General features: G+C 34.1%; 2 protein-coding genes across 2 annotated transcripts; one reads left to right on the forward strand and one right to left on the reverse strand.

Annotated features, from left to right (window-relative positions):
* Positions 1-2,499: 2,499 nt before the first annotated feature.
* TEKT1 (Tektin-1) lies at positions 2,500-13,762 on the reverse strand. Its single transcript, XM_051218431.1, has 7 exons — positions 13,537-13,762; positions 13,335-13,500; positions 13,166-13,294; positions 8,070-8,213; positions 7,039-7,261; positions 4,023-4,177; positions 2,500-3,153 (listed from the first exon to the last, which is right to left on the reverse strand). The coding sequence occupies exons 1-7, from the start codon at positions 13,724-13,726 to the stop codon at positions 2,952-2,954; spliced, it is 1,209 nt and encodes a 402-aa protein (XP_051073718.1). The 5' UTR covers positions 13,727-13,762; the 3' UTR covers positions 2,500-2,951.
* Positions 13,763-13,893: 131 nt separating this feature from the next.
* On the forward strand, positions 13,894-26,733 carry DCP1B (mRNA-decapping enzyme 1B). The gene is made up of 10 exons (XM_051215820.1): positions 13,894-14,060; positions 15,802-15,842; positions 15,882-16,012; positions 16,050-16,116; positions 17,532-17,826; positions 18,633-18,657; positions 18,799-18,910; positions 21,227-21,326; positions 22,070-22,687; positions 23,783-26,733. The coding sequence occupies exons 1-10, from the start codon at positions 13,938-13,940 to the stop codon at positions 23,855-23,857; spliced, it is 1,587 nt and encodes a 528-aa protein (XP_051073719.1). The 5' UTR covers positions 13,894-13,937; the 3' UTR covers positions 23,858-26,733.
* The last annotated feature ends 126 nt before the right edge of the window (positions 26,734-26,859 follow it).

Raw genomic sequence — 26,859 nt, forward strand, 5'->3', positions numbered from 1 at the left:
CATTCTAGTGGATAGTGGTTAAGCAGAAAGATGAATTTATAGTCGATAGTTAATCTTGTCTTATTTATACCAGTGGATAAGTTACAAACAGATGTGCGTTCGTGTTGCCTTGTGGCTATACTCACGAGTGGTTGATATTTTAACAGACATATTACACAGGAGCATTTACATGCTGCTAATGTTTGTTAAAGAACCACGATAGCCGATTGTAATCGTAGTTGATTGGTTAGTTCTGTCGATTGAACTAAGTATCTAAGTTTAAATACTAATCAACATTGACATGAAGCAACGAAAGTTCACAGTAACAGATTAACATAGGCGATGATAAAAATAAAAAAGAATAAGTATAGAATACAATAATAAAGATTATAGTGATAGGTTGCGTTATTCGAAGTCTTGCTCACCAGTGTAGATCACCAACGTAGATGATCTATGTCGAAATGATTGGAGGCCGACTCGAGTTAGACGTGAATAGTGTGACGAACCAACTAACGTCGAAGTCACACCTCGTGGTCAGCACCTTACGTGGACTACCCCCATTGACGTAACAAGGTACTATAGATGCTTTGAAGACTGTACAACACAAAGGACGTTATTACAGAAATATATTAGTTAAGGTAGATACAGGCGAAAGTAAGACCACTGCCGCATGGGCCAGTCCATGGCGTATGATTAACTAATGCGCGTTGCTTGTACATGACCTTGGCAGGGAGCGATGATCTGTTCGACATTCAGTGATCCAACTGCCGGATGATTTGGCTAGGGCTCAGTGACATTTCACTGGCCTTACAACATATATACATCGGTCCAAGTTGCCATACCTCAGTAACACAACAAAATGAACACCGGATTCATAGAAGTAGTTAATTCAGTGGTGGTAATGTATAAAAGAAATATTTCATATAAGGATATGGTACAGGAAGAAAGAATTAGTTCTTAGAAAGAAAGATATGGAGCGATTTTAATGTCCTAGTTTAAGGAGATACAGAGAGTATATACACCTACGCCATTGTGATCGACTCCGAGCCATGTCACCAAGTGTCTCCAACCATTGGTTACGATAGTCACGAGGACCACAACCAAGTAGTCTGCATCTACCAACATGGCTCAGACTACAAGTTAGTGACTTCAAGCACTGATGCCACGTTTTGGTTTGGCCGCACCTAACTTTCTTCCAACCGTCTCCAACACCGGTTAGCATTGCACGTCGTGGTAATCGGTATTCAGGCATACGTAACACGTGGCCTAACCATCTGTCGATGAAGATTCATAACCTCATCAACTGATTTACCATCATTCCCCAATACCCTGCGTCTAACCTCACTATTACTTACCCGGTGATCACAGCAGATGCCAGCAATATTTCTAAGGCATCTGTGGTCAAATACTAGTAGCTTACGAGTGTCTTCTACTCTTAATGGCCATGCTTCGCTGCCGTAAATTAAAACAGAACAGACTGCCACGCAGTATACTCGTCCTTTTATTGATAGACGGATATCTCGCCTTCGCCATAGGTGACGTAAGTTGGCAAAAGCCAAACGAGCTTTCTGAATCCGTGCTGAGATTTCGTCAGACACCAACCCATGAGGGCTGATCAGACTTCCAAGATAAGTGAAGTTGTCAACGCGTTCGACTACTTCACTCCCTATCCTTAGTTCAGGTGTTGACGTAGACCAGTCCTGAAGCAACAACTTGCATTTAGAGGGAGAGAAGTTCATTCCAAACATTCTGGCATTGTTGCTTAGTGCTACTAGAAGACTGCATTTTATCAGCGTCTTTACCAAACAGGGCTATGTCATCTGCGTATTCTAAGTCAATATATGGACCTCCTGGAAGGAGATCAATACCAGAGAATTCAGTCGACGAGAATGTTATTTCCATCAATAGGTCTGTGATGAAGTTAAACAAAAATGGAGGAAGTGGACAGCCTTGACGGACACCACTTGACGTTGCAAAAGCTCGCCATAAACTCTGACTCGACTAATGGTGTTCGAGTAAAGAGCCTTCACAAGGTTTATGTACTTCTGAGGTACACCTGAACCTGACGAATGGTGAATATGTGGTCGATGCAGCCACGACCAGGTCTGAAGCCAGCTTGATTCTCTGTAATTTTATTAGCACTCATTCCTCCTAACATTCCAATACAGAAAATACCAAGTCTCCCATGAGAATTCTGATTTCATTACTCTATAAGATACTAGCAAGCAGTTTTAACTGTCAGTTAATGGTATCCTAGAGGACGCCACTGTTGCATCTTGACCTGTTTTTTGTTATTTTCTATTCACGATTGACCGAATGTTTGTGAGACAAAGATAAAACTTATTAAAAGTGCGGTATTAGCGTCGTCTGAAAGTATCGAAGGCAACCACGTATAAAGTTATAGTTCTCTACATTTTGTGCAAAGTAATGATACACAGCTCATTTTCCAATCATCTAACTAATTAGCTGCATATACGACCAGCTTTTCTAGAAGAAAGTACAAAATGAACAGATATATATCTGAATACTAAAAAACCTTTATTTCAATAATTAGGGAGTTTACAACATATTAAAAGTACAAGTTATATTGGAATAAGGCTAAGCAATCATGCTGTTAATAGTCATAGACTGGAGGCTACTCTTAACTGAGATTTTTAGCGTCATATAATTATCTGTATAAATAGAAGAAACTTTTAAAAGTAGAAGTAAGTATTTATGTTTATTTTAAAAGAACACAGTTATCCTTTCATAACTGATCAATGGATATAAGAAGAATATTATGAAAGCCCCATTGTAAAAGCCAATAAAAAAGGATGTTTATCACAAGGAGTTTCGTTTACTGAAATATAAATAACCAATGATATATATCTATCTATTTAATTATTGGCAGTATATCTAAGTAGTGTTTATTCTTGGTTTTGTCAAATGAAAGCTTACTAGTTATATTGTACATATATGTTTATGTTTATAAATTAAAATGAACTAAACTTTATACTTTCTCGTATACCCATACATTGTACTTCATCAATAAACAAAGTCGCAGCTTTAATTTGGATTTCTTCCTCCAAATCCAACTGACGACGACATAAAGCTTTCAAGGAGGCATGTGCTGCATGTAACCTTTGTCTAAGTTGTTCAATATCGCGTTTAATTTCTTCTACTTCTTGAATTAATCTAGTAAAGTAAAATATTACGAAAAGGAACAAATGAATTTGTGGTAAATTTATTAAACTCTGATAACGTAATTATTTCAATGAAAATTTTAAAAGTCGATGCTAGATGGAATCATTGAACAAACCAAAAGCTTATAATACCTTCTTTATAATGAGTGGGCTTAATTTTAATTCACATTAAAGAATGTTTAAATAAATATAATGGTCACATAATAAGACTCTCAAGATTAAAAATGTGAGAAACAGATTTATGGATTACTTTGCCTTCTCAGTATATAAAAAGTGTATTCGTACTTTTTTATGGGTTGAATGTTTAGTGTGATGGTGAGCTGTGATTGGACACCAACTGAAGACAAACAGGAATTTTTACGTTAACTACAACACAGTTTACCATTACTTGAAGAATGATTTCTACTCTGGATTTACTAGGCATGAACTGCTTTTGGCTTATAACCTGATTGTATATTTTTGGTATAACTTTGTTCAGTCTTTATCTAATAGATAGATTAACAGAATTATCCTGTTATCTCGTGGACGCGAAAAACTGATATTTTTATCTAAGAACACAGCTCCTTCAATGGCTTCGATTTAAACAGCATCAACTCTCGACCATTAATCTTAGATTATTTGATAGATAGTTAAATATCAAACTCACAGTATTGTGTTTCTCACGCCTAAAAATGTTGTCATTACCATATATTTAAGATTGAAAGTAATTCGTGTATTAATTTATTGATAAAAACCTTATTCTTTACACTAATGCTTTTTATCATGAGCGTATACATATATCTAAAAAACTCAGAAAATCATAGATATTATTGAAGATACTAATAGAAATTTAAATTCACTGTTGAGATTCTATATCCTTACCGATAATTTGCTGGATCTCGACACAATTCAACATTTGGTCTCTCTTTACGTATACCTAAACGAGTTTCAGCTAGACGTAGAGCACCATCTTTATCTTGGATAGCCTTTTCTAATTCACGGAGTGTATCTTCTATGTTTGAAATTTCTTTGATAATCTTGAGGTGAATAGATGGGGAAAATCTACTTCAATCAAAATAATAATTTACTAACTTGCATAAATTATATATATATATATATATATATATATAATGTGAAGTCACTAGACAGTGACAATATACCATTAAAAAATGTAGAATCTTTTGAATATATCTGATCCAACAAAAGAAGGTATATAAATGTGGACAAGGACTTGACAACTACTTCTTTTTAGTTTAAGACAACTGAGTAAGGAGTGATCACAATATCATCAAGGGTAAAACTCGTGAATTTCAGCGTGCGTGTTGACCATCGAATCACTGAATAAGAGTTCACTGTCCAATATATTCAATTTCAGACCATTTCGGTTTAAATAAATGTTAACGGTTAACTATTCGATGTTCTATTTGACGAAATAATGAGTGATATCATCAGAAAACAGTATGGCATGAGAAAAATGTACATTGGATCAAGTTTGTTTAGTTCATATCCTCTCAGCAAAAAGAAATTAACTAGATGGACAGTAAAGTCAATGGTAGCAGAAGACCACACATCAAAAATGTCTTTAAAAAGAAACAAGTGGAATGAAACAATGAAATTTTTTCAATTCTACGATGCAAGATCTACAAAAATATAATGAATGAGTGTATTTGCATCCCGAGAAACTAATTATTACTTAAGGTTTCCAACATTAGTTTACGATTACTTTGTGGACGCTGGGCAAGAAGTTTGCACTGTTTGACATGGTTCAAATTAAGAGCCAAAGACTTTGTGGACTTAAACCGTAATCATAGCCTTGGCAATGTTTCCCAAACTAGTTCTTATCTTAAATGGAATAAAATATTATCGTAGGTACTTGGCCGCTATTAATACATTTCATAACCAACTCAGTTAATAAATGTTCAATACTTTATAAACTTATTTCCTATATCTATGCAGTACCCTAATAAAAATATATGCACTACTCGGTCAGTTCTGTTATCACATGTGAGCAATGCTTGGAGGCATATACCGCTAAATATTAGCAAACCTTCAGAGACAATATTTCACAGTCTGAAAGTAATACAAAGCAAACATAAAAAGAGAAAGTGAGCATAATGAAAGTATAACTGTATATTAGCTAGTTGATCACATAAATTGTACAATGAAACTGTATTATTGCTTAGGTAAATGCTTCAGAGAAGCCATACGGTAAATAGTATTGTTCTATTATGTGACATTTGTACAGCTTGTTTCATCAGCCATCACCAGCCGGGCACATTATATTTACATTGTTTAGTATTCCTTAAACAAATATCTTGGCAAAATATCCAGTGTTGACCAATACTTAGGAATTATTCGAAATGGATACGGTTCATATTAACTTGGAGATACTATAGCTATGATCTACTGTTTACGTTGACATTATTGTGACATACATATGTGTGTTAAATTATAACTAATATAAACTTAATATTTGCAAATATTAAAATTAAAACACGAAGTTCAGCGATGGGATCTCTTTTCAACGAATTTATTATAAAGCTGTACAATCGTATATATATGAAAATTTTGTTTTTGTCAAAGTACTAATTCCGTGAGGAAATGTGAACACAATTAATATAAAAAGGTTATAATACTAGATTACGTAATACGAATGATAACAATAGATTTAGTGAATATAATAAGATGATTAAAATGTTTTTGTTATAATAATTAAAGGTCATAGAGGTGTAAAAAATAAATAAGGTGATATGATGAGCATTTACGAATAAAACAATGAGAATATAAGACATAAGTAAAGGGGGGGGGAATGCAGTAATAATAACAATAATAATAATAGGATAATCAAAATACTTAAGGCCAAGGTAACGATAACGATAAGACGTACTTCTATTGTACGCATAGTTCTGGTTTAAGCTCCTGGATGGTAAGAGCTTCGGCAATTTTTAAGAGTTGGATACTAAGAAATCTGGGTAGATTTGAACGAATCATATAAACAACCTTAAAGTCAATTTGTGGATCTGTAGAATGGTTACAGTCGATTAGGTGTTCAAGTATAGAACTCCTAACTGCTTTCCTTTCACCCTTATAGAACCAAGCTGGGATATGTTCCCGTATCCGAGTTGAAAGGAAAGCAGTTAGGAGTTCTATACTTGAACACCCAATCGACTGTAACCATTCATAATTTTCGAAAAGAATCGATTTGATATCTCTAAATGATCATGTTTGGTTAACTTAACATTGTAAGCAATTTCAGTAAAACCAAGTACTAGACAAATGATGTTGATTTGAAACTCTATCGAATCACTTAAACCTATAATGTTAGTTTGTGAGTTAGAACTTCAACTCCGTTGGTTCAATTCGATTTAAAAATTTGTAATGTCAATTATCGTAGTACAAAAACCGAACAACGAAGTCGGATACGTAAATATACAAGGCATGGAAACTCAGTACTTTGATGAAATCATCCTGCTTATTTAGTGTATTTTTTAAAAAACTGAATGATGAGAATCTATGAATTACATTAAATGCATATGTTGATTGATTATACATGGTCATAAAAATAAAAGGTTTAAACAGAAAACGTATAGTAAATGTGTAGTTTAGGACGTCATTATATAAATTACGATTTATCTTAACACAAAATTTAGGCTCATCATATTTAAAATAATATCTGGATAGCATTAATGTCATAGATGTTTCAATTAATTAGCACTTATCTATTTCCAAAACTTATGAAAAATGATCTTGATAAAATAGACCGTAATGTAAAAGTTATATTTGTTAGTGTTGACTCTAAATACACATTTCCCTTATGTCATTTATCTGAATTTGGTAAAGCAGTGGTTTTAAACTGTTAGCTAGTGATTACTTGAACTACAAAGAATTAGCAACTTACTGCACTCAAATGTTCTTCTAATTTCGCTTTAGAGCTTCGGGTTTCTGAAATTCGTTTATTTAAAGCACGATTAGTTGTTTCAATTTGACGTTTTATGTCAGATGCAACTTGTTGTATAATTCCATCAATAATACTTCTTAATTCATGTGAATTTTGCAATTGTCTATCACCACTTTCTACTGAGGCAGTTGAAAATGTTTGCCATTCTTCTGGAGTAAAGGAACTGAAAAATGTATTCAGAAGGTATGTTTAAACTGTTTATGAATTAAAGATAATAGAAAAGACCATTTGGAAATATTGAATACTGAAGTAACACGACAAAATAATGATGGAATGGATTGCTAAAAAATGTATGATACATTTATTGCATGTCTGTACTTGAGAATACTCCTGACATCACATCAAGTAATTGATGGGATTAATATTAGGCACTGTATTTAGAAGTGGAACTAAACTAGTTAGGGTTCGTCTACTTGGCGGTAGAAGAGTCAATATGAAGTAAATCAAAAGCAGTCACGGTACGCGACACATGAACTCATTGTTTATGTTTTCCTAAATATTAAGTTTTAAAATCACTTTATGTTTTGAATTCGTTAATTTCATCTATTTCTCCTCCAATAGATTTCCTAAGTTTAGTTTGTGTTACCACAAGTACTACCGCTATTTTGATAGTCCTTTTTGTGTCTTAGTAATTTTCTGTCACTTTGTTAGCAAACTGTGGTGTACATCTATGCCAGGTTAAATATTTTTGATGACATATTGATTAGTTTTTGCTGTCTGTTACAATGATATTCACTGGAAATTTCTATTTTCAGAAAAAGAGATGGCGAGACTATCTACATACTTTAGAAATAAATTGTTTACTTGTTGGACAGGATTCAAAGTGTTTTGTTAAATTTATTTAGTGTGCTATTGTGGCAAATACTCCACGATCGTAAAACGCCAGAAAAATTGTGTTTCATTTTAGTTTATCTTGTGCATTAATCAACAACTGGTTAAATTCATTTATTATTATTGATTTGTAAACTTACTTTGGCTCAGTTTTTGGAACATTAGTAAATCCAGATGGTAATTCATCAGTTGGCTTTAAACTAAGAGCATATTCATCAAGATGTTGTGCTTGCAGTTTATCAGAAGAGTCCCTTTTCATATTATAAATAGCCTTACGATTTAATCTACAATTTAAAAGGTAGTGAGTTAATGGTGACTAAAAATAATTTCAAGGTATGAATGTTGATATATATATATATATATATATATATATATATATATGTATATATATGTATATATCCATTACTCTTTAGTGGTAAACATTTAATTGTTATGCAAAATTTCTACATAAACCTGTGACATCCCAGGTAGACAAAATAATATGTTAAAATTCGAGAATTGAGGATTACCATTTCAAACTGAGTGAATAACGTTTTTTTCCTGTAAATCATAACAGTTTACATTTCTAGTGCGATTGAATTCTTTTTATTGATAAGATTTATTTCTATTTTTTATAAAAGTAGACAGAAACGCTGCACTAAAATGCCCTGGTACGGCCGAGAGTGGAGAGAGTCAGCCCTCCCTCACGAAATGCTCTCACATGGCCATGAGTATACAGCCACTGCCAGGGAAGTTCTACTCACTACCTTCTCGCCGTGTGATTGTTTACAAAATTGAAAGGATGTAAAGCAAATGTTTGGCGCTTTAACTGGTTTAATGGGTATGGAGGATCCACCTAGGGGAGTTGGAAAACCCTGATTCCAAACGAATGGTGTACATGGACTCCAGGATCCCAAGGAAACTAATGGTGCATGAACCAATTGTTGGTTACCGGCAACCATGGGACTGCATATCCTTACGTCAGTCCACTGCCTTGTGAATCAGACCTTTAGTTCGAAACAATATCAAGTAATCCTTCATATTTATTAATTTTTCAGCTTACGCAGACTTGTGTTGAAAATTATTCTCCAATTTAACGAATCTTTACAAACATGACTCAATAAAAATTATTTGTTCATAGTAATCAGAAAATATCAATGTATTTAGATTAGCAAAAACTATTAGAATGAAAATTTGATTTTATTGCAACAGCTGAACAAACAGAAACCTATCATTATTCTCTTGTATCCTGAAACATTTTTAAACATAATACTTTGTTACATTTCAGACGCATAAAAGTAATGAATAATAAATATTAGACATATTAGTGAAGTGTTGTCTTATTTAGATCAATTTTACATTAAAATAATGCATAAATAACGAAATTGTGAAATATTTGGTGAATTTTCAAGCAGAAACAGTTAATATAGATGAAAATATTTGTTTGGGGGAGCGCAGCAGAATGTTAAACCATAAAGCCGTCAGAATCCTGATGATCTCATGTTGTATGATTTGATTCATTGGAAGCCTGTTTTTGGACCTAAGTGGTATGAACTGTTAAATCATTTTATTTTAATGTTCGTAAAGTTCATCGCTGTCCTATAACCTACTCAAGTAACACAGACAAATTCGATTGGAACTTGAGACTCAAAGACTACAAGTCAAGTATTAACACCATTAAACAACAAATTTATATATGGATTATTAATAGTATTTACGAAACATATTATTACTAGAAAACAATATCATAAATTCATAGCCATTACGAAAAGTCACTTAGGTATTGAAATGACTAAAACAATCATAAGATATGGACGTAGTCAATCCATGTATCGTGAATGCTTATTGTCATGTTGACCAATTCAAATAGTATACAAGTTTTGGTACAGGTAATTAAACACAATCTGTAATATTTACTATAGTTAAAAGTAGCTTATTCACATTGTTATTAACCTTGTTGCTAATTTCACATGGTATAAGCATCAAATGATAAATGCTGTGAACATGATTGTGCATATTACCCGTAATTCTAATACAATACAAGCGTTATTTTATCTTCAAGTGATGGTAAATTCGTAGCTACTATAACACGTTTTGTACAGATCTGGGAACTTCTATGGCATATCTATTTCATTACAACGTTCATTTATGGATAAATTTTAATGCAAAAATTATATCGCATATTCATTTTATAATGTCTCTAATAAAGTCACAAACATATAAACCAAAGTTAATAAATAAATTCGTTATCCAAATGGAAAAGCACAACTAATCTAATAACCCCTCATCATATTCATATGATTTACTGTGCTAATAGTATACATATTGTTAAATGAATATAGAATACAAGGTCGAGAAATAAGTTTTTCGTTATCATAATGCATATGATCAAAAAGATACATCAAGAGAAAAGATTTATTAATCGAAAATTAAGGACTTTTAGAAGCATACATAGTTGTAGGTTTATATATCATATGATAATGATTACTAATAAATAATTTTATTTGATCATTTAGAAATAATATCATTACCATAATGTGAAAAAGCAAACATACAACTATAGTTTGCTCATTTACCATAACGTAAGTGATGGTTATAAAGAGTTTACTTCATATTTACTTAAGTTATTGTTGTGACAAAAAATGACTTTATAGAGTAGTTTGAAATCATTTAATCTGATCCCATCATTAAATGTTTTCACAAAATAACAGTTGAATTATGAGAAATGATTTCATTTTGGTTCCAAAATTTTCAACGGTTATTACGACTAAGTACTATTTGAATTAGACTGTGCATTTCCAAAATTTAAAGTTATTAAACTAATGACAAATTATGAAATCAAACTATGGTGATTTGGTTAGTATCTACTTGTGTTACTGAATTAAACGAGTACGTCATCAAAACTAGCATTATCCAACACTTTGCAGTCTTATTTGAACAAAAGTTGGTGTGATTCCCCAGATTAACATTCTCTTGTGATAATGGGCACTGCTAGTCTGGAAAGCTACACAGGATATTGATCATGGTGCAAAGCTTTTGTGGAATTATGTTCAAAAGCGATTAACAAGTTTTCCTTTTAGATTTAATCCAGTCGCAAACATTACTTACTGCAATATCCACCATACTTTTAACTGAATAATCTGTAACTGCTTACATCTTTTATAAATTAAAAACTTATGTGCAGGGCAATAACGAAATGTAGGTTTTTATAATCTGTTTGAAGTCACATTTTTATGCGAGTTTTAGTGATACTCCACAACTAATTTAAGAGAATTAGAGTTTAGGTTTATAACTCCTAACTATTAAAAAGTAAGTTGAGCCGTAAGGTTTACCAATGTCTAACATATATGACATGGTTTTTATTAGATATATAATTTGAGAAAAACCATTGGTGTTGTATTGTGAATAAAACTAGGTGATCTTTTGTTTCAGTAGGAAAAAAACATCCAATTAAAGTGAACTCATGTAGCTTAAAGCGTCAGTTTAAGAGATATAAGTGTTTGGAAGTAAGATGGGTGAGTTCCTCATAAACCTTATTGATGCGAAACAGGAATGTGAACTAGGTTATTTGCATACTATTTTGTATTCATGATAACTCTACTCATAATCGTTAAAAACAAAATACTTAGCCACTATGTGAGTGCCATGTTTACCAAGTATTATGCCTTCTTTTTACGTTGGTAAAAAATTTGACAATTTGAACAAACTTGGAACTGGAAGTTGATTTTATTGGTAATTAGTAGACTGGTAGCAATTTTCATCCCAAAGCATTCAAACTATAACTAATTAAGTATTTTGAATAGCAGATTAATTTGCAATTTTAACGACAGATACCAGTCAAATTCGATCAGTTAATTGCTACATGACTCACTTACTGTACGCTAACTTACCACGACTGGTAACAACTTTATCTCTAGTGTATGTAATTCAGTGTCAAAAATGTAAATACGGGCCGACTACCTCAAGAGGTGGGACATAACTTAGTCGTTAACATAAGGCCGTTCCAAGATACTTTTAACTATTCACTACACCTGCAGTTTCTCAATAATTTGAGGGAATGCACCCATACATTCGGCTGTAAATAGTTAAAAGATTATTTTGGTCGCTACATTTATTCCATCTGTTAAGTGCAATATAAACAATTATGACTCATAGGGAATTAAGTTGAACTGTTTAGATTGTCTTATTTTGGAAGCCCGATAGTTAACAAATTAAGACTGCATACAGTGGTAAACTATGTAACTATGTATTTAGAGAAAGTAGCTAAACTATGAAGGCGTGAACTCATGGACTAATAAACGTTTAGTGCATTTTTTCGGCTTTCGTTGTAGTAGTTCAGTCATGAAACTAATCTCAAAACATTTCGCTGTTATACAGACAGTGACAAAGTCATAAATTTTAGGCCACTCTAAATGTAGAAAGTTTGAACAGAAGTGGATATGATTGAGTTTATTTTGAATAACGATAAGGAAACAGGTTGTTTCTTTTTATTAGTAATTAATGGAAGTAAACCATGTTCGACTTCTATTATTACATGATTTGTGTTTAAAGTCTGTAAACGTTTTTTGTTAGACAGTATATTGGGCTAACTTAAGAGTAAAAATGTTGCTTTACACCAGAGACATTTAAAGGTACAGGCCATTTCAAGCCTTAAGTCTCCTGACAACCAGCATAAGCTAGATGATGGACAAACAATTAATGAAGAGTTCTGTAACATGTCGAAAAGCGCCAATGCTCTTACTATATTTAACAATATCTAAAATATTCTAGGGAGAGGATTAGCAAACCAACCTCTGTTTAGGTTTGGAAAGTGGTTGGACGAAAAATAACTTCACACTGCTAAGAGAACTCACCACAAATAACGAATTCCATGGATCTCACCATTTTTTAGAAAGAACCTATACAAAGTAAATAACTGGATTGTCATTAGACTGCCGTCACCTTATACTTGTAAACTTGGGATACTTATGATTAAGTATGGTAAGAATGTCGTTGCAAAATTACTGAACGTAAATGTCACTACAGATAATTCTAGTATCACACCATCCACCATAGAAAAGGACATGAGCATTAACGTTTCATATCTATGTCAGTTTTCATTAGCCAGGTATTAAAAACTACAGATAAACAACTGAATCAACCAAAAATCAAGAGGTCTTTTGAAAAAGATGTAGGCTCTGTCTTTCATTGATAAATGGATTAGAATTTCGAATCGTGCGGAAGAAAATATGAGAATGATATATAATCTGAAACTTGCCTCAGTTGTTCTTTGGTTTGCTCAACAGTTTTCTGTAGGATTGCTTGAGCTCCTTTTATTACTTCTATCTCTTTTATGAGCTCCATTTGTGCATCGTCGTGGACGAGATCAATACCTGTTCTTCCCTCACTGGGAAACAGTCGAAATAGTAAACTTTTACTGAACTTACCGACTGAGTAAACACTGCTGAGCAAAGTGAAGAGGTTCTTCGGTTGCTTCGAGTGTTTTCTTTAATCGGATAAAGTACTCGTCTAATATTTCAGTTTCCTCCGAAGTATCCTGCAGTTTTTTGTTGACTTCTGACTTCCAGTATTTAACGTTAGCAATTCTTAGATCTGGTACATGAAACTTTTCATACAACAACGGCCTACCAAACTTTTTCTCCACATCTTTCAGGGTTTTTTCGGTTCGTTTGGCCGTTTCCTCAATGAGTCTATCACACTCATTTTGTAGTCCTTGTGATATTTCACGTTCCTTCTCTGCACTACGATACTTTAAATTGTTGCTATACGTCCATTCTTCATGTGTGAAGCGTTGAGGTTGCCGCACCAATCCAGCCATTATAAGGTGTTTTACAATCTAGTAACTAAACGTTTTGAAACTTTGCGCTTCATGTCGTCATAACAATAAATCTACAAATTAGTTATAGTGAAGGAAACACCAATATATCCTTTTAAATAAAGAAACCATTCTAAAAAAATGTACAATGTATGGTACATATGCTTTTGTTACACAAAGGGGCGGTGGCGCTCATTTAAATAACCGGTAGAACATGAAGGAAGAGGACGAACTTAACCTCACTGTGATCCAAACGTACGACAAGTATTGCACACAAATCCTGGACAAGTCTCCAAGTGCTCATGTGTATTCCTTCCAGAGTGATAAAAATGCATGGGTAAGTCCTTGATTTTTTCAACCCCTATTAGTACAACCTTGCTGCATTATGGCCTTCAGCTTTATATGGTTGTCTGATCTTTATAATGATAATTCTAAACCTATAACTCAAACAACTGGCGCTGAAATCTTTTAAAGGCTTTTCCTATTGGGAAATGGACATTTATTCGGATACCTGTTGCAAAAGTTAATACATTTTTGTTTCAATCTTCTCATCTGTCCCATTATCTTGATAGTAAAGACGTAAATGTCTGTTCATTCCCTGAGATTCAAGTCACATCTGCCCTGCATACTAAAAATCCTGCCTGATTCATAGCGTCTTACTGGTTGTGGCTTTTTTCATGTTCATGACTCAATTCATGAGTAGCGTTTTCACTGCGGTTGGTGTTGTGGTTGGACTGGACCCGAATAAGAATCACTTACCCTATAATATTCTGATGACATTCTTCTGATGTGGTAAGACACCACTATATGAAGGCTGAATCCTGTTTTGCCTTTTATGTATACATAGCTATGTGTATATAGCTATCATTACTCCCAAGTAATCGTCAAATAGTTGGTTCTGAAGTTTTACATACACGATATTTACGGAAATCCGTGTGTATGCATACATTTTACTAGTAAGACCCATTACATTTGGCAAAAACTTACCAGTAACAATTACACAACTCGGTCTTAGTTTTTGGTAATATATCTCATCGGTTCATGTAGTTTTTATTAACCCGACCGCAATGAGATGCCTGTTTGCCTGGAAGGGTGACCGTCATAGACAGCAATTTCTTATAGATTATTTGTTGGTTATGGGACTCGGTCAACGAAAGTAAGACGTTTATCAAACCAACAATCGTGTGTACATTAGTCCGGTAGACGAAATATAACTTTTCATAAAATAGTGATGTATTGAAGATACTAATAAAAATGTCCTTAAGCCTTGAGTGCCAGTGCAAGAATGTTCACATCAAATATTTGGAAACATCGATGAGCTCACGTCACTCAAAAAATAAGATGGGTATTCGTCGGTCTACTAAAAGGCGAGCATATTGCACATCGGTTTTCTCTGTTCCACTTCTTGGTCTTGAAAGGTGGTCTTTGAGGTCTTGAAATATTTGTTGGTTATTACTATTTGATCGTAGATGTCTTCAAGGCATTGATTGTGTACAGTAAAATGATGAAGTAGGTGATACCACGGTTTGTCGTTGTTTATATATTTAAACACAAACATTGGTACAAGGAGGCACCAAATAGATATGCGCCACATTAATCATTCGATTTATGTAAGGGCTGGGGTACTTCCCGAGTGCCCAAACCAGAGTAGGTGGTTTTCTTGGGAGACCACGTCCCGAGTCTTCGACCTAAAGGTCTGATTCACAAGGCAGTGGACTGACGTAAGGAAACACAGTCCCATGGTTGCCGGTGATCAGCAGTTGATTCACACACCACTTGTTCCCTCAGGATACTGGAGCCCATGTGGACAATTAGTTTGGAATCAGGGTTTTCCAGCTCCCCTAGATGGATGCTCCATACCCATTAACCCGGTTAAAGCGCCAAACATTTGCTTTACATCCTTTCAATTTTGTAAACAATCACACGGCGAGAAGGTAGTGAGTAGAACTTCCCTGGCAGTGGCTGTATACTCATGGCCATGTGAGAGAATTTCGGCCGTACCAGGTTATTTGTCGTATAAAGTTTCATTGAACATAATTGTTTATTCTTTCGTACCCAAACTTTCCCTATAATTTTAGGCTAAAACGAAAACAGGTGGCATATTTTTCCTATATAAGCGGTAAGTGTCGAGTGTAACTTACCAATATATTTCTTTCAGATCAAAAGTTCCTTTTTTCGCTTTCATGATTCTGAATCGTAAGAGTCCGACATTGAATCAAATTGAGTTAGTGACTGCAAGTTTACAGCTTCAGCTGCACTGTCCTTTTCTTTTATATAAGACTTCGAAAGGTAAATAATAAATGTCCTTAGCACAACAATAATATAGGGGATATATTCTCCATCTGGTTCTTCTCTGGTTCAGATTGTGAACGCATCGCGGAAAAACTTGGCAAGTAGGTATTCACATTTTTTTTATAATTAGTCTCCCTACTTCATGTGTAAATTCATCTACTTCCGTGTCTCCAGAAATTCTATCGTTTTCTTTAGGATTTCATTATCAGTAGAAGGGTTTCTAATTTTTATCTTGACAGTTTATAGATTTTGAGCTTTATCTGTCTAGATCTCACATGACATGTGACGTATGGAATACCTAGACTAGGAACGCTATGCTTTCCCCTAGGTCAGAAGTGAACAGTTAGTTTACTGTATTAACCTGATCATTTTCTATTTCTCCAGATTACTCTTACACGTAATACCGTCTCACGTCATGATGTATGGTGATTTGACACGCATCGATAAATCCACTTAGTTTGACGTTTTGAGCTGAAGTTTAAGATTATTGTCAAGATTATCAGAACTATGTGATATATTAGCGCAACACATTTCGAACAATCTGAACATACATACTTGTTAAGAACACTTGTATGTAAAAAAATATAAAAGGTCAACTAGACTAGAAATGGAGGGTAAGAGGAGACAAGAATAATAAAGAAAATAATGTGAAGATAATTTGAAACCTCATCACTCTGAATATTAAGCTAATATCACCAGGGTAGGTTTAAGGTGAGAACAAACTGTTTTTGAATAGACAAAGGGGGTTTAAATTTTCGTATGGTTAAGGCTACAATAAACCTTAGTATACGCCCTACTACACTTTTGTACAACACCACAAAAGCCGAATTAAGATTAATCTTATGACCTATTTCAATTATGTGTTTCACATTATTTTCTTTATTATTCTTGTCTCCTCTTACCCTCCATCTCTAGTCTAGTTGACCTTTTGTTTTTTATATATAAGTGTTCTTAACAAGTATGTGTGATCAGATTGTTCGAAATGTATTTCGCTAATATATCACATAGTTCTGATAATCTTCGTTTCCTTATCACACTATCGAAAGATATCAGATGAGCCTAAATATGATCTTATAAATACTAGTCGCTGTGTTGACTACTAAACGTTTAGCACGACATGGAATTCTCAGTGTATGTACTTAAAGTAATCACAGCGCAACGAGGTAATCACAAATTTAGTTGTTTATTGACATTCCAGATCGTTTAGGTTGGTTAAACTGGATTATTGTTGCTCTGCTTCTTGTGTTCATCCACTGGGTTTTATTTTTCAAATTATTTCACTTTTTATTCAACTAGAATCCACATGAACTACAGTTAGCTCATAGTTGTGGTATGTTTACAAATAAACTGAACTTCTAATCATATTTGTTTCATAATCTTGAGCTAGGTTGTAGTTGACTGACCTACTTTTCGGCCACAATACTTTTAAGTCCACGTATACAATGTTTCCGTCTGTATGATTACATAAAATCTCTCAATAATGTTTATCATATTCCGTCTGTATTTCATTTGATAGACTTGTTCACGACGTTGGTGGCTTAGGACTAAAGATAGCTCCTACAAGCCAATCCACAAATTCCAAATCTAAATCTTCCAATTCTGTGATGAATTCTATAGTGGCTGCTCCTAAATCTCCGGAAACAGTTACTAAAGGATTAAATCAGTTAATGGATTTCGTTCGTGCGTCCAATGAAAATTCCAAGGCAAACTCTTCAAACCCATCCAAAGTTAATGACAATGTATCTAATCATTCCGAAGGACCAAGTATATTTGACATGTTACACAAGGCAGAAGCCGATTTTAATTCAGGAGTTAGTATTGTGATTTTTGTTTATTATTTCGTTTAATATTTTCAACTCATGCTACTAGAATATGAACAATATTTTCTTTGTGTCAAGGCTTGAAACACCAAATGGCTACCGAGGCTCCAACATATGTAGTGGGGTTTTGATTGAGATCATGAACCGATTAATGTTAGACCACCATTGGAAATCTGGAAGCACTGGACGGCCGTTTCGTCCTATTATGGGACTCCTCAGCAGTGCGCATCCACGACCCCGCTCTCGGGATTCGAACCCAGGGTCTTCAGTCTCACGCGTGAACGCTTAACCTACTGGACCACTGAGCCGGCATCCCATGGTGTTAATGTCTAACCTCAACCAGTTTTTCACTGGTGGTCTAACATCAATCGGTTCATGATCTCAATCAAAATCTTAACAATCTCAACAACCCCTAAACTGATATGTAGTGGGTTTCAAACATAAAAATCTTTTGAGAGATCTTTTCGTAGACCAGTGAACAGCAATAGTTTCCTTGAAAATAAATGAATGTTACTTATTGACCAAGTAAAAGCTGCACTTCGTGTTAAGGACAAAAATATCATATAGTTACTTAAATCAGAGTAGACTAAAATGTGGTTCGAACATATGACTTAATGGTCGGAAGCCGGGTATTGTAACCACTAAGTTAGGGTTCTGTTACACGCTACGTTAAACCCAGAATTTCTTGCACATAGAATGTGTATAATCAACAAAGTTTAACTATTTCTCTATTCAAACAAAAGACATTGATTATCAGTTAATAACTTATATTTTTTGTGTTTGCTTGTTTGTTCCAGAGTAATCGAAGCGTATCACAATCAGGTAAGATTAAATCTATTTAAATTAACGTTTTCCATTTAAAAAGGAATAAAACCTCGTTTTTGTCTCATTCATTGATTTTGTTAATGGTGTATATGTAGTTAGTGGTGACTTTTGCTTGTTTCTTTTTGTTTACTTGTTTAGACATAACCGTCAAAAATGAACTACAACGTTTTCGTACAGCTTGCAATCTTCCAGTTTCAAATGGAAATAATTCATTCGGCAATCATTCGGGACCAGGAGCTAGCGGAGTTTCGTAAGTAGCATATTTATCTATGTGTTGTACACCCAAGTATTCTGGTAATGATTAATTGTTTAATGACTTTCGCTTATCAGTATTTAATGTACTTATGAAATGTTTTACTATATTAAATTATGCGTGTTAACCATTAACTCTGTTCATGTTGTGTAATTTCTAAAAGCGTACATGTAAGATGTTCTATGGGTATTGAATATATTAATAGTGAATATTAAACCGTAGCCTAATGGTTACATCAATCAGCTCTCAACCATTAGGTCACTAGTCAGAATTCCAGCCTATACACTTCGGTTTGGGCAGCCAGGTAGTATTACTAGTGTAACTCAAACCCCAGAGTGCATGAATCTATACTCTGTAGATAGGTTACATGAGTTGTTTTTCAATGTCATTCTGGAAAGATCTTAAATAAGCATTTGTTTTTTGTTGCCGAACATTCGCTTTGATAACAACACTACTTTTTTCCTTAGTTTTGAATAGCAGGCTCAATTCATGTATCACAACTTGGTCACGATTTAAAATGATGAAATTAAGTAAAGTAAACTGAATAAATAGTTGATAGCGGTCATATGAATTGGGTGCGAAAGGTTATTCTTGACATTTTAAAACCTTCAAAGCTGCATTTCCGGAAAATAAAGTTTTCGTTACAAGCTGTCACATGTAACATATGGTACGAAATTTACGGCTTTCATAGTAAATACAAGATTCAAATGACCGTTCTCCAATGTTAAAGATTAATTTTAAAATTTAAGGACAAATTTACGTCTCTGGTTGTTTTCAATTCGAACAAATTATAAAGTCTGCAGTACTGTGTCCACTAGATACTTGAATATATATTACAAAAATGCTTTTTGTATGGTTGATCACTGTTTTAATCATTCCCCGTTTTAGGAGTTCATTTGTATTTAAGTAATCTTATTATTACTGCTAATTCTTACGCAAGTCTTATATGACGCGTCTGATTAAGGCATTTTTATCGATCTGATTCGTGTTTGACGTCGAACACTTACCTTGTGTCTATTAGTCTACTTTTTGAAATTAATCATCGCCTCTCATTCATATGCTAGTTTGTCTAAGAGAAATGGATATGTGTAGATAGAAGGTCTGAGTGAGTTTATTTACTAACCTATCGTATCAATCTAAGTTAACCTACTCATTTATATCGTTAATTAATATCCATCCAGGTTTCCAGAGAGCACCATGATTAATGTGGTTCATTAAAGTTAGCACAGTGTTAATAGATTATTATCAAGCAAATGAGACTATTTGCAAATTAATTGTTTATCAGTATGGGGGTTGTGGAGATTGTTAAGTTTTTAGTTGAGATCATGAATCAATTGATGTTAGACCACCGTTGGAAACCTGGAAGCACTGGACGGCCGTTTCGTCCTAGTATGGGACTCCTCAGCAGTGCGCATCCACGATCCCACACCCCGCGGGATTCGAACCCAGGACCTACTGGCTTCGCGCCTGAGCACTTAACCATTAGACCACTGAGCCGGCATCCAATTGACTCATGATCTCAACCAAAAACTTAACAATCTCCACAACCCCCATGCTGATAATTGACATGTGCTCACTAGTGACTAGCTTCGTGAGGGAATTCTCGGAGTTCTAGTGAGAAGTCGTGACCAGTGGAGCTAATCCGTGTCGGGTAGAGACAGGTATCTACCTCAGTACAATGGAAGGTGATCGCGCAATTTCGTGGATTGGTTGATGTTAGACACTAATACCATTAGATGCCGGCTCAGTGGTCTAATGGTTAAGTGCTCAGGCGCGAAGCCAGTAGGTCCTGGGTTCGAATCCCGCGGGGTGCGGGATCGTGGATGCGCACTGCTGAGGAGTCCCATACTAGGACGAAACGGCCGTCCAGTGCTTCCAGGTTTCCAACGGTGGTCTAACATCAATTGATTCATGATCTCAACCAAAAAAATTAATTGTTTGTTTCTAGTATATTTTGAAGCATTATTATCCTTATTCATGGTTCGGATGTTTAGTCAGTCAAAACAAATATGGAAGCAATCAAAAATTATATATAGGGGTGAACTCATTGAAATGAACTATTAGGACAGTACTGAATCTTCAAAACATGGATTTTATTAAAATATAAATTATAGTTTCTGGCAACATTTATATGATTCATTACATTAGTTTTATTTTATTGATCATAATTCTAGTAAACAGTAGATATACTTATCTTCATGTATAGGGAGCCCCATTGGTAAAAAGTATTACATATATTTAAATAGTTGCTTCATTGAAGGTTGTAACCTCTTCGTTTACTTGTTTTCGGATTTTTATTTCTACCTATTTTAGAAGTAGTAGGAAGAATAAACTGAGTTGTGGGTCATCTCAGATTGTCAATCATATTTCTGTTGCTGAACTTGAAGAACAATTACTTCAGGAGCATATATCTGTAAGTTAGAGATATTTCTTGCCACTCATGAAATCTTAGTTGAAATCTTATCGGGTTAGAATTTCAGTCGAAAAATTGGCTTCAGCTAATTGATTTAAGATAACAGCTGGTTGTGCTTCGTGTAATGTGTAGGTAGGTTGAGGTTCACTTAAACTCTAGGCTTATATAATAATCTTATATGATTTCTTACCAGCTAGACAACACCCTGAAAAAAATTTCTGTTCTCTAAGTTTATATTCACGTCGCCTAGTACTGTAAAGTTACTTTTGTTGGCGGGTGTATGGATGGAGTAGTTTTGCTAATCATCCAGAATTTGTCATTTTTGTAGTAGCTCACAGTATGAGGATAAAGTCACCAGTCCCTGAAAATGCTATTTAGCATAATTATCAGTTAAGTAGGTTTTTACTTATTGCAGGTACGTGATTTCCACTTTATTCCTCAGTAATGTTGCTACCGGTTCATAAGAATACGAAATGTGGTGGTAGCGATGATCGACCATTCAGTGTTATCACTGCATTCTATCGCGTCAAAATCTGCATATAGATACGCTTTTTTTACATACCTAGCAAATGTATATTCTTCCTAAATTTCTGTTTTATCGTATTCAATAGAATGACAAGCGATTGAAGTGCACTATATTATTCGTTGTCACACGTTGTGATACTGTTGTTATTTCAACTTTTCATACTCAAAATTAAAAATGCAAATAACAGTAATTATTTATCCTTGCCTTCTTCCATTAGCTTCCTGAAAACGTTGATGGGCTAACATCACGTTCAAAGATATCCGGTGATTTAAAAACAGTTGTCGCTACAGACGATAGTTCTCCAGATGACCAGGTGTTATCACATGTGTCAGTCATGGAGTCTTCTGCATGCTACCTTGAAGGACATAAAGATACTCGTGTTGATCGAAATCGCCGCCTTCTTAGTGATGATGCTGGTTATGTGGATGATGTTGATGATGAGGAAGCATGCGAAGACCCTTGTGGTCGTGGTTTACCCAAAAGCTATGGAGTTGGCCAACGTAAACAACGACGGCATATCCGTCAGCAACAAGAAAATTTTTCAGATGAAATACATTCACCATCTAATCGGTCGGTTAATCGAAACAAACTCTCGAATATCACTCCCAAGTGTAAAACGATTATAGGAGAAGACACACTCGTTACACCTGACATGTTAACCAGCATCCCATCATCGATTTTCCCCGGATTAATGTCCGAATTTAATTATGGTAAACATACTGTATCGAGCCCTTTTTCAGAAAATAAAGCCCCCACCTCGACAACAGAAAAATCCGCGATGAATGAATATCTTACGAAAGATCAACTAAGAGAAACATTAATTCATTTGTTACAAGTAGGTTTCATTGTATTTTTTATATCAAATAATTAAGAAATACCCGGATTTCCTTCAAATATAAGTCGTTCAGGTATTGTGGAATTTGTTAAATTTTACTGAAATTACGAACCAATCTAAGTTTGACAACTATTGAAAGCCTGGAATTACTAGACGGTTGTTTCGTTCTAGTATGGGACTACGCAGGACTGCGCGTTCACGACCCCTAGGCCAGGGCTCGAGCCCAGGACCTTCACTCTCACGCGCTGAAGTTCAACCTCTAGACCACTGAGTAGTTATCCAATGGTAGGTTGATTGAAGCTAAATTGATCCATCATAGAATCCCAACTCGATGGTTTAGAGGCTAAACTTCCGTACGCGAGACCGAAGTCCTGGGTTTGACCCTTGTCTTTGGGGTCCGCTATACAATATTGTGAAGTCCCACACTGCCGTCCAGTGCTTACATGTCTCATTGATTGTTGGTTTGTGACCTTAATTAGTTCGCTCATTTCAAGCTAGTTTGCAATGCTTTTTTGTGCTACAATTAAAATAGTTATCTCATTTTCCCATACCAGTTGTCAGTTATCACTGTTAATGCTCGCATTAGCTCACTAATTGTTAGACTTTTCTGGTTCAACTGTAGTGTTACAAATACTATCCTTAATATTTCTTCTACTCGGTTAGATTCGGTTAATTTCACTTGTCAGGTAGTAGAAGGTTGAAATCACCAACAAGCTCTTCGGTCTTGTGAAGAATGTTGCTCCCCGTTTCATCGTCATCTAGGAATATCTGTGATCTCTGATTAGATCAGAGAGAACCAGCTAATTCACTTGGATTGTTCTTACCAAATGTACGAAATAATTCACTATAAGACTTGATCGTTCAAAAACATTCGTGAAAAGTATCCTTATATTGGTTCTAGACGTTCTTTTCGTGTCTTGTAACCGATTTTCACTTCACTGCCTCTTGAAAATCCTTTATTTCAATATTAAACCATATAGTCATTATAGATATGATTGCTCATTGTATCCACTGAAGTGTAAGAATTTTAAGACTTTCTCTGTGTTTGTTTTGCTACTAACCACCAACTTTTCTTATTGTTGTTTTCTTTTCCAGACAGATGATGATTTCTTACATCGTATACATATTGGTTATGTTAATGTATTAGAAAAACGATTGCCCAGAAAGTAGAAAGTGCGATTTTCTTTATCTGTACTTATTGTTTTTAGTTTTAGTTGCATCAATAGAGAAAAGATATACATTGATTAATTAACTAATCAACCAACTGTATGTATTATGTCAAAATTAGATTATGTTAATTATATTTAATCAATTTATACACTTATTGCATAAAAAAGGAAGAAGGGGACAAATGAGACATGCTCTGTTCAATTTTGTCATTGTTTCTTTTCTGGTTGTTTTTATTTCAGTATAAATTTGAACATTTCGTTTTTTTTTTGTTAGTGATATCTATCATCCATCGACGGTCGTAATTTTCAAGCATTTATTATTCTATGCGTTTATCTTATGTAAAAATAAGCCCATATACATGAACATACATATTGTGTATATCTTATTATTCATGTGAAAATACGTCATATATGAGACGTTTTTCTATTGTTATCAATAAATAAATAGTTGGTTTTCTTTTTCAGGATTTCTACCAATTTCCCATATGTTGTAATGTATGTTTGTTGGTTCTTCCTCTGCAATATTGTATTCAAGAAAAATATTTATCCGAATAAAATTGAAGTCAGAAGACCTACTCAAAAATACAGTTGATCTTTGCTTATTTAATCGTATTGAATGCGAGAGTTATCAATGGAATTGTTAGTTCTATCTGAAAAAGTTTATTCGGACTTGTATATACAGTTCCTTACTTTTTTATCTGAAGACAGATCTTATTTAACATATTTCTCTCCGTGTACATAATATTTAACTTCGTCCAATTGTTTCCTGCTAATAATAAACAGAAGCACGTTGTCCTACTGTTGTTTTCGCACCGGTTATGATTATAGGAGCGTATAATTCATCAAAGGGGAGCTTAGTCAAAGCCGATAATGTTTTAGTCAGGAAGCTTTCATTCCTTTGGCGTTTTTGAAAGATTTATAAGTCTTCCTTAAAATTATTTTTTAGCTCAAAGTAATATAATTGTATGCTCCAACTCTATGTAAGTTGTTTTTGTATGTTTGAGGTTGGTAAGGAAGTTTTCGTACACTCCATTTTAAGACCCGTAGCAAATGTTATCTGAAATTCGATCACTTGTCTCAAGTGAAAATTGTAATTTCTAACTGTTATGGTGAAACGTCGAAGCATCTACATGAACTACGTAAGAGGCTTTTTCTCCAGTTACCCCTACTGGTCAAAGTTTCGACAAAATATTGAATTATTTTGTGCTGCTAATTACGTAGAATCTAGCCGATAGGTTTTGAATAGTCATTCTAGTCAAATGAAATTTGAGTCGTTTTAGATGTCAATCAAAAGATTTCTTGTGTTGCCTCAATTCCATATTCATTACAGTGTATGTATGAGAAATAAACGATATTTCACACTTCAGTACTGAAATACTCAGCGTTGTGCCGATTAACTGGAAATGAAAGCGTTTGTAGTAACTTTGAATTGAGGCAAGAATACGTGTTGTAACATAAAGCATTATTCGGTAGAGTCACCTGGACATTTTGGCTTGACAAGGTAGCCTTACACAACACTAAATACCGCCAATATTTTTCCTGGAGTTCACACGTTCGACCCCATCTACTTAATTCATTCGTCAAGGTTATTTATGTTTTCAGTAAAACTAGGTTGTTTTACTATTTGTCAGAAATTTATTAATGCATAGAAATATAAGGAAAGGATTATTACGTTGTCCGTATCCTTAGCTGTCTACCTTAATATGATAAAGGGAACACCGTGGTTCAGTTTCGCTCTCTACTTACATAAATTTTCTAATGATTTTGTGTCCTACTTTTTATACTCCAATTGTTTGTTTACTATTGATATTTTTGTTATTCATCCACCATTTCCTCGAAAATGGGACTGACGTGTGGACATATCTGAAACGTGTCCAATACCACGTCGATACAGTGACTTATCACCAATGCTTATTAATTTTAATTTGTACTTAATGCCAATTAATCAATCTAAGTGTTTTTGATTTAATAACAATGGTAAGGTCAAAACCCATGTCATATAAATCATTCATATTCTATAGATTTTAGAAATTAAAATAAATCTGAGAAGTATTACATACTTTCCTAAGTAGATTCTATTTATAAATAGTTTATCAGAGTTAAGTCTAAATATAAACTACCAGCATCTATCCTTCATGTAATAATTTGAATGAGAAACTTCCATCGGATAGTTTTACTACAATATTGACATGATCATATATAGTTTCTGTCTTAATTATGTATCTTTGTGCTTCTAATCCAAACATCTCGTATTATCATTTGTTCTGTGAAGATTTGATTTCCGAACTAATGGATACTTTTTGACTAATAACTGTAATTGATATTGTTTGATAATATATCGGGATGATCTGGCTTCAAAGAAATGACTCGGAGATATCTTTACAAGCCCGATACCTCAGATACTGCTGATCCACCTTTATTCAGACAGTTTGAACCCAACAGTTTATTACATAGACTTAGGATATGAAATATTTTGTAAAAACAACGAAATTAGCGAGGAGATTCAACCGAAAGAAACATTGCACAATTCGAAAAAAGCACGAATTCAAAAACTATTCTAATCAACAGGAAAACAAGCAAAATGTGCATTCCTCAAGAGTTCTGTTAAGTCATCAAACAAATAGATGTACAATAAGGTTGCTACCCGTTATCTCAAGTTTCTAAACAATTCTATACCTCATCTTTAGTGACCAACGTAAAACTAATTAATTGCATAATATTTCAACATGATAGGAAAACTTCAAGTGATAGTCTGAATTTTGTATTTGACCGAAGCTTAGTATATGTCTAATACAGCTAATTTTTAAGACTGTAATATTTGCTGAATTCATGTAATGACGAAATTCAATCATGAACAACTTGAGGCGATTGATTATGGATGAGTAATATTCCAGATAAAGGAAAGTTCAAGTTGCGTTCGAAGCTAATCTATCATATATAACGTCACAGTACAACATATGTAATTATCGAAGAGATTTATACTACTGAAGTATTAAAACATAC

Source organism: Schistosoma haematobium, chromosome 1, assembly GCF_000699445.3.
Source record: "Schistosoma haematobium chromosome 1, whole genome shotgun sequence".
Taxonomy (NCBI): Eukaryota; Metazoa; Platyhelminthes; class Trematoda; order Strigeidida; family Schistosomatidae; genus Schistosoma; species Schistosoma haematobium.

What these genes read in the sequence shown, in the direction of transcription:
- TEKT1 (XM_051218431.1), bottom strand. Translation starts at nt 13,726, where the DNA reads ATGGCTGGATTGGTGCGGCAACCTCAACGCTTCACACATGAAGAATGG. An exon ending in GTTCCAAAAACTGAGCCAAA is followed by an intron (nt 7,262 to 8,069) that starts GTAAGTTTACAA and finishes TACATTTTTCAG; the next exon opens with TTCCTTTACTCCAGAAGAAT. An exon ending in TAGAAGAACATTTGAGTGCA is followed by an intron (nt 4,178 to 7,038) that starts GTAAGTTGCTAA and finishes ATTCACCTCAAG; the next exon opens with ATTATCAAAGAAATTTCAAA.
- DCP1B (XM_051215820.1), top strand. Translation starts at nt 13,938, where the DNA reads ATGAAGGAAGAGGACGAACTTAACCTCACTGTGATCCAAACGTACGAC. An exon ending in TCGAAGCGTATCACAATCAG is followed by an intron (nt 18,658 to 18,798) that starts GTAAGATTAAAT and finishes TTACTTGTTTAG; the next exon opens with ACATAACCGTCAAAAATGAA. An exon ending in CATTAATTCATTTGTTACAA is followed by an intron (nt 22,688 to 23,782) that starts GTAGGTTTCATT and finishes TTTCTTTTCCAG; the next exon opens with ACAGATGATGATTTCTTACA.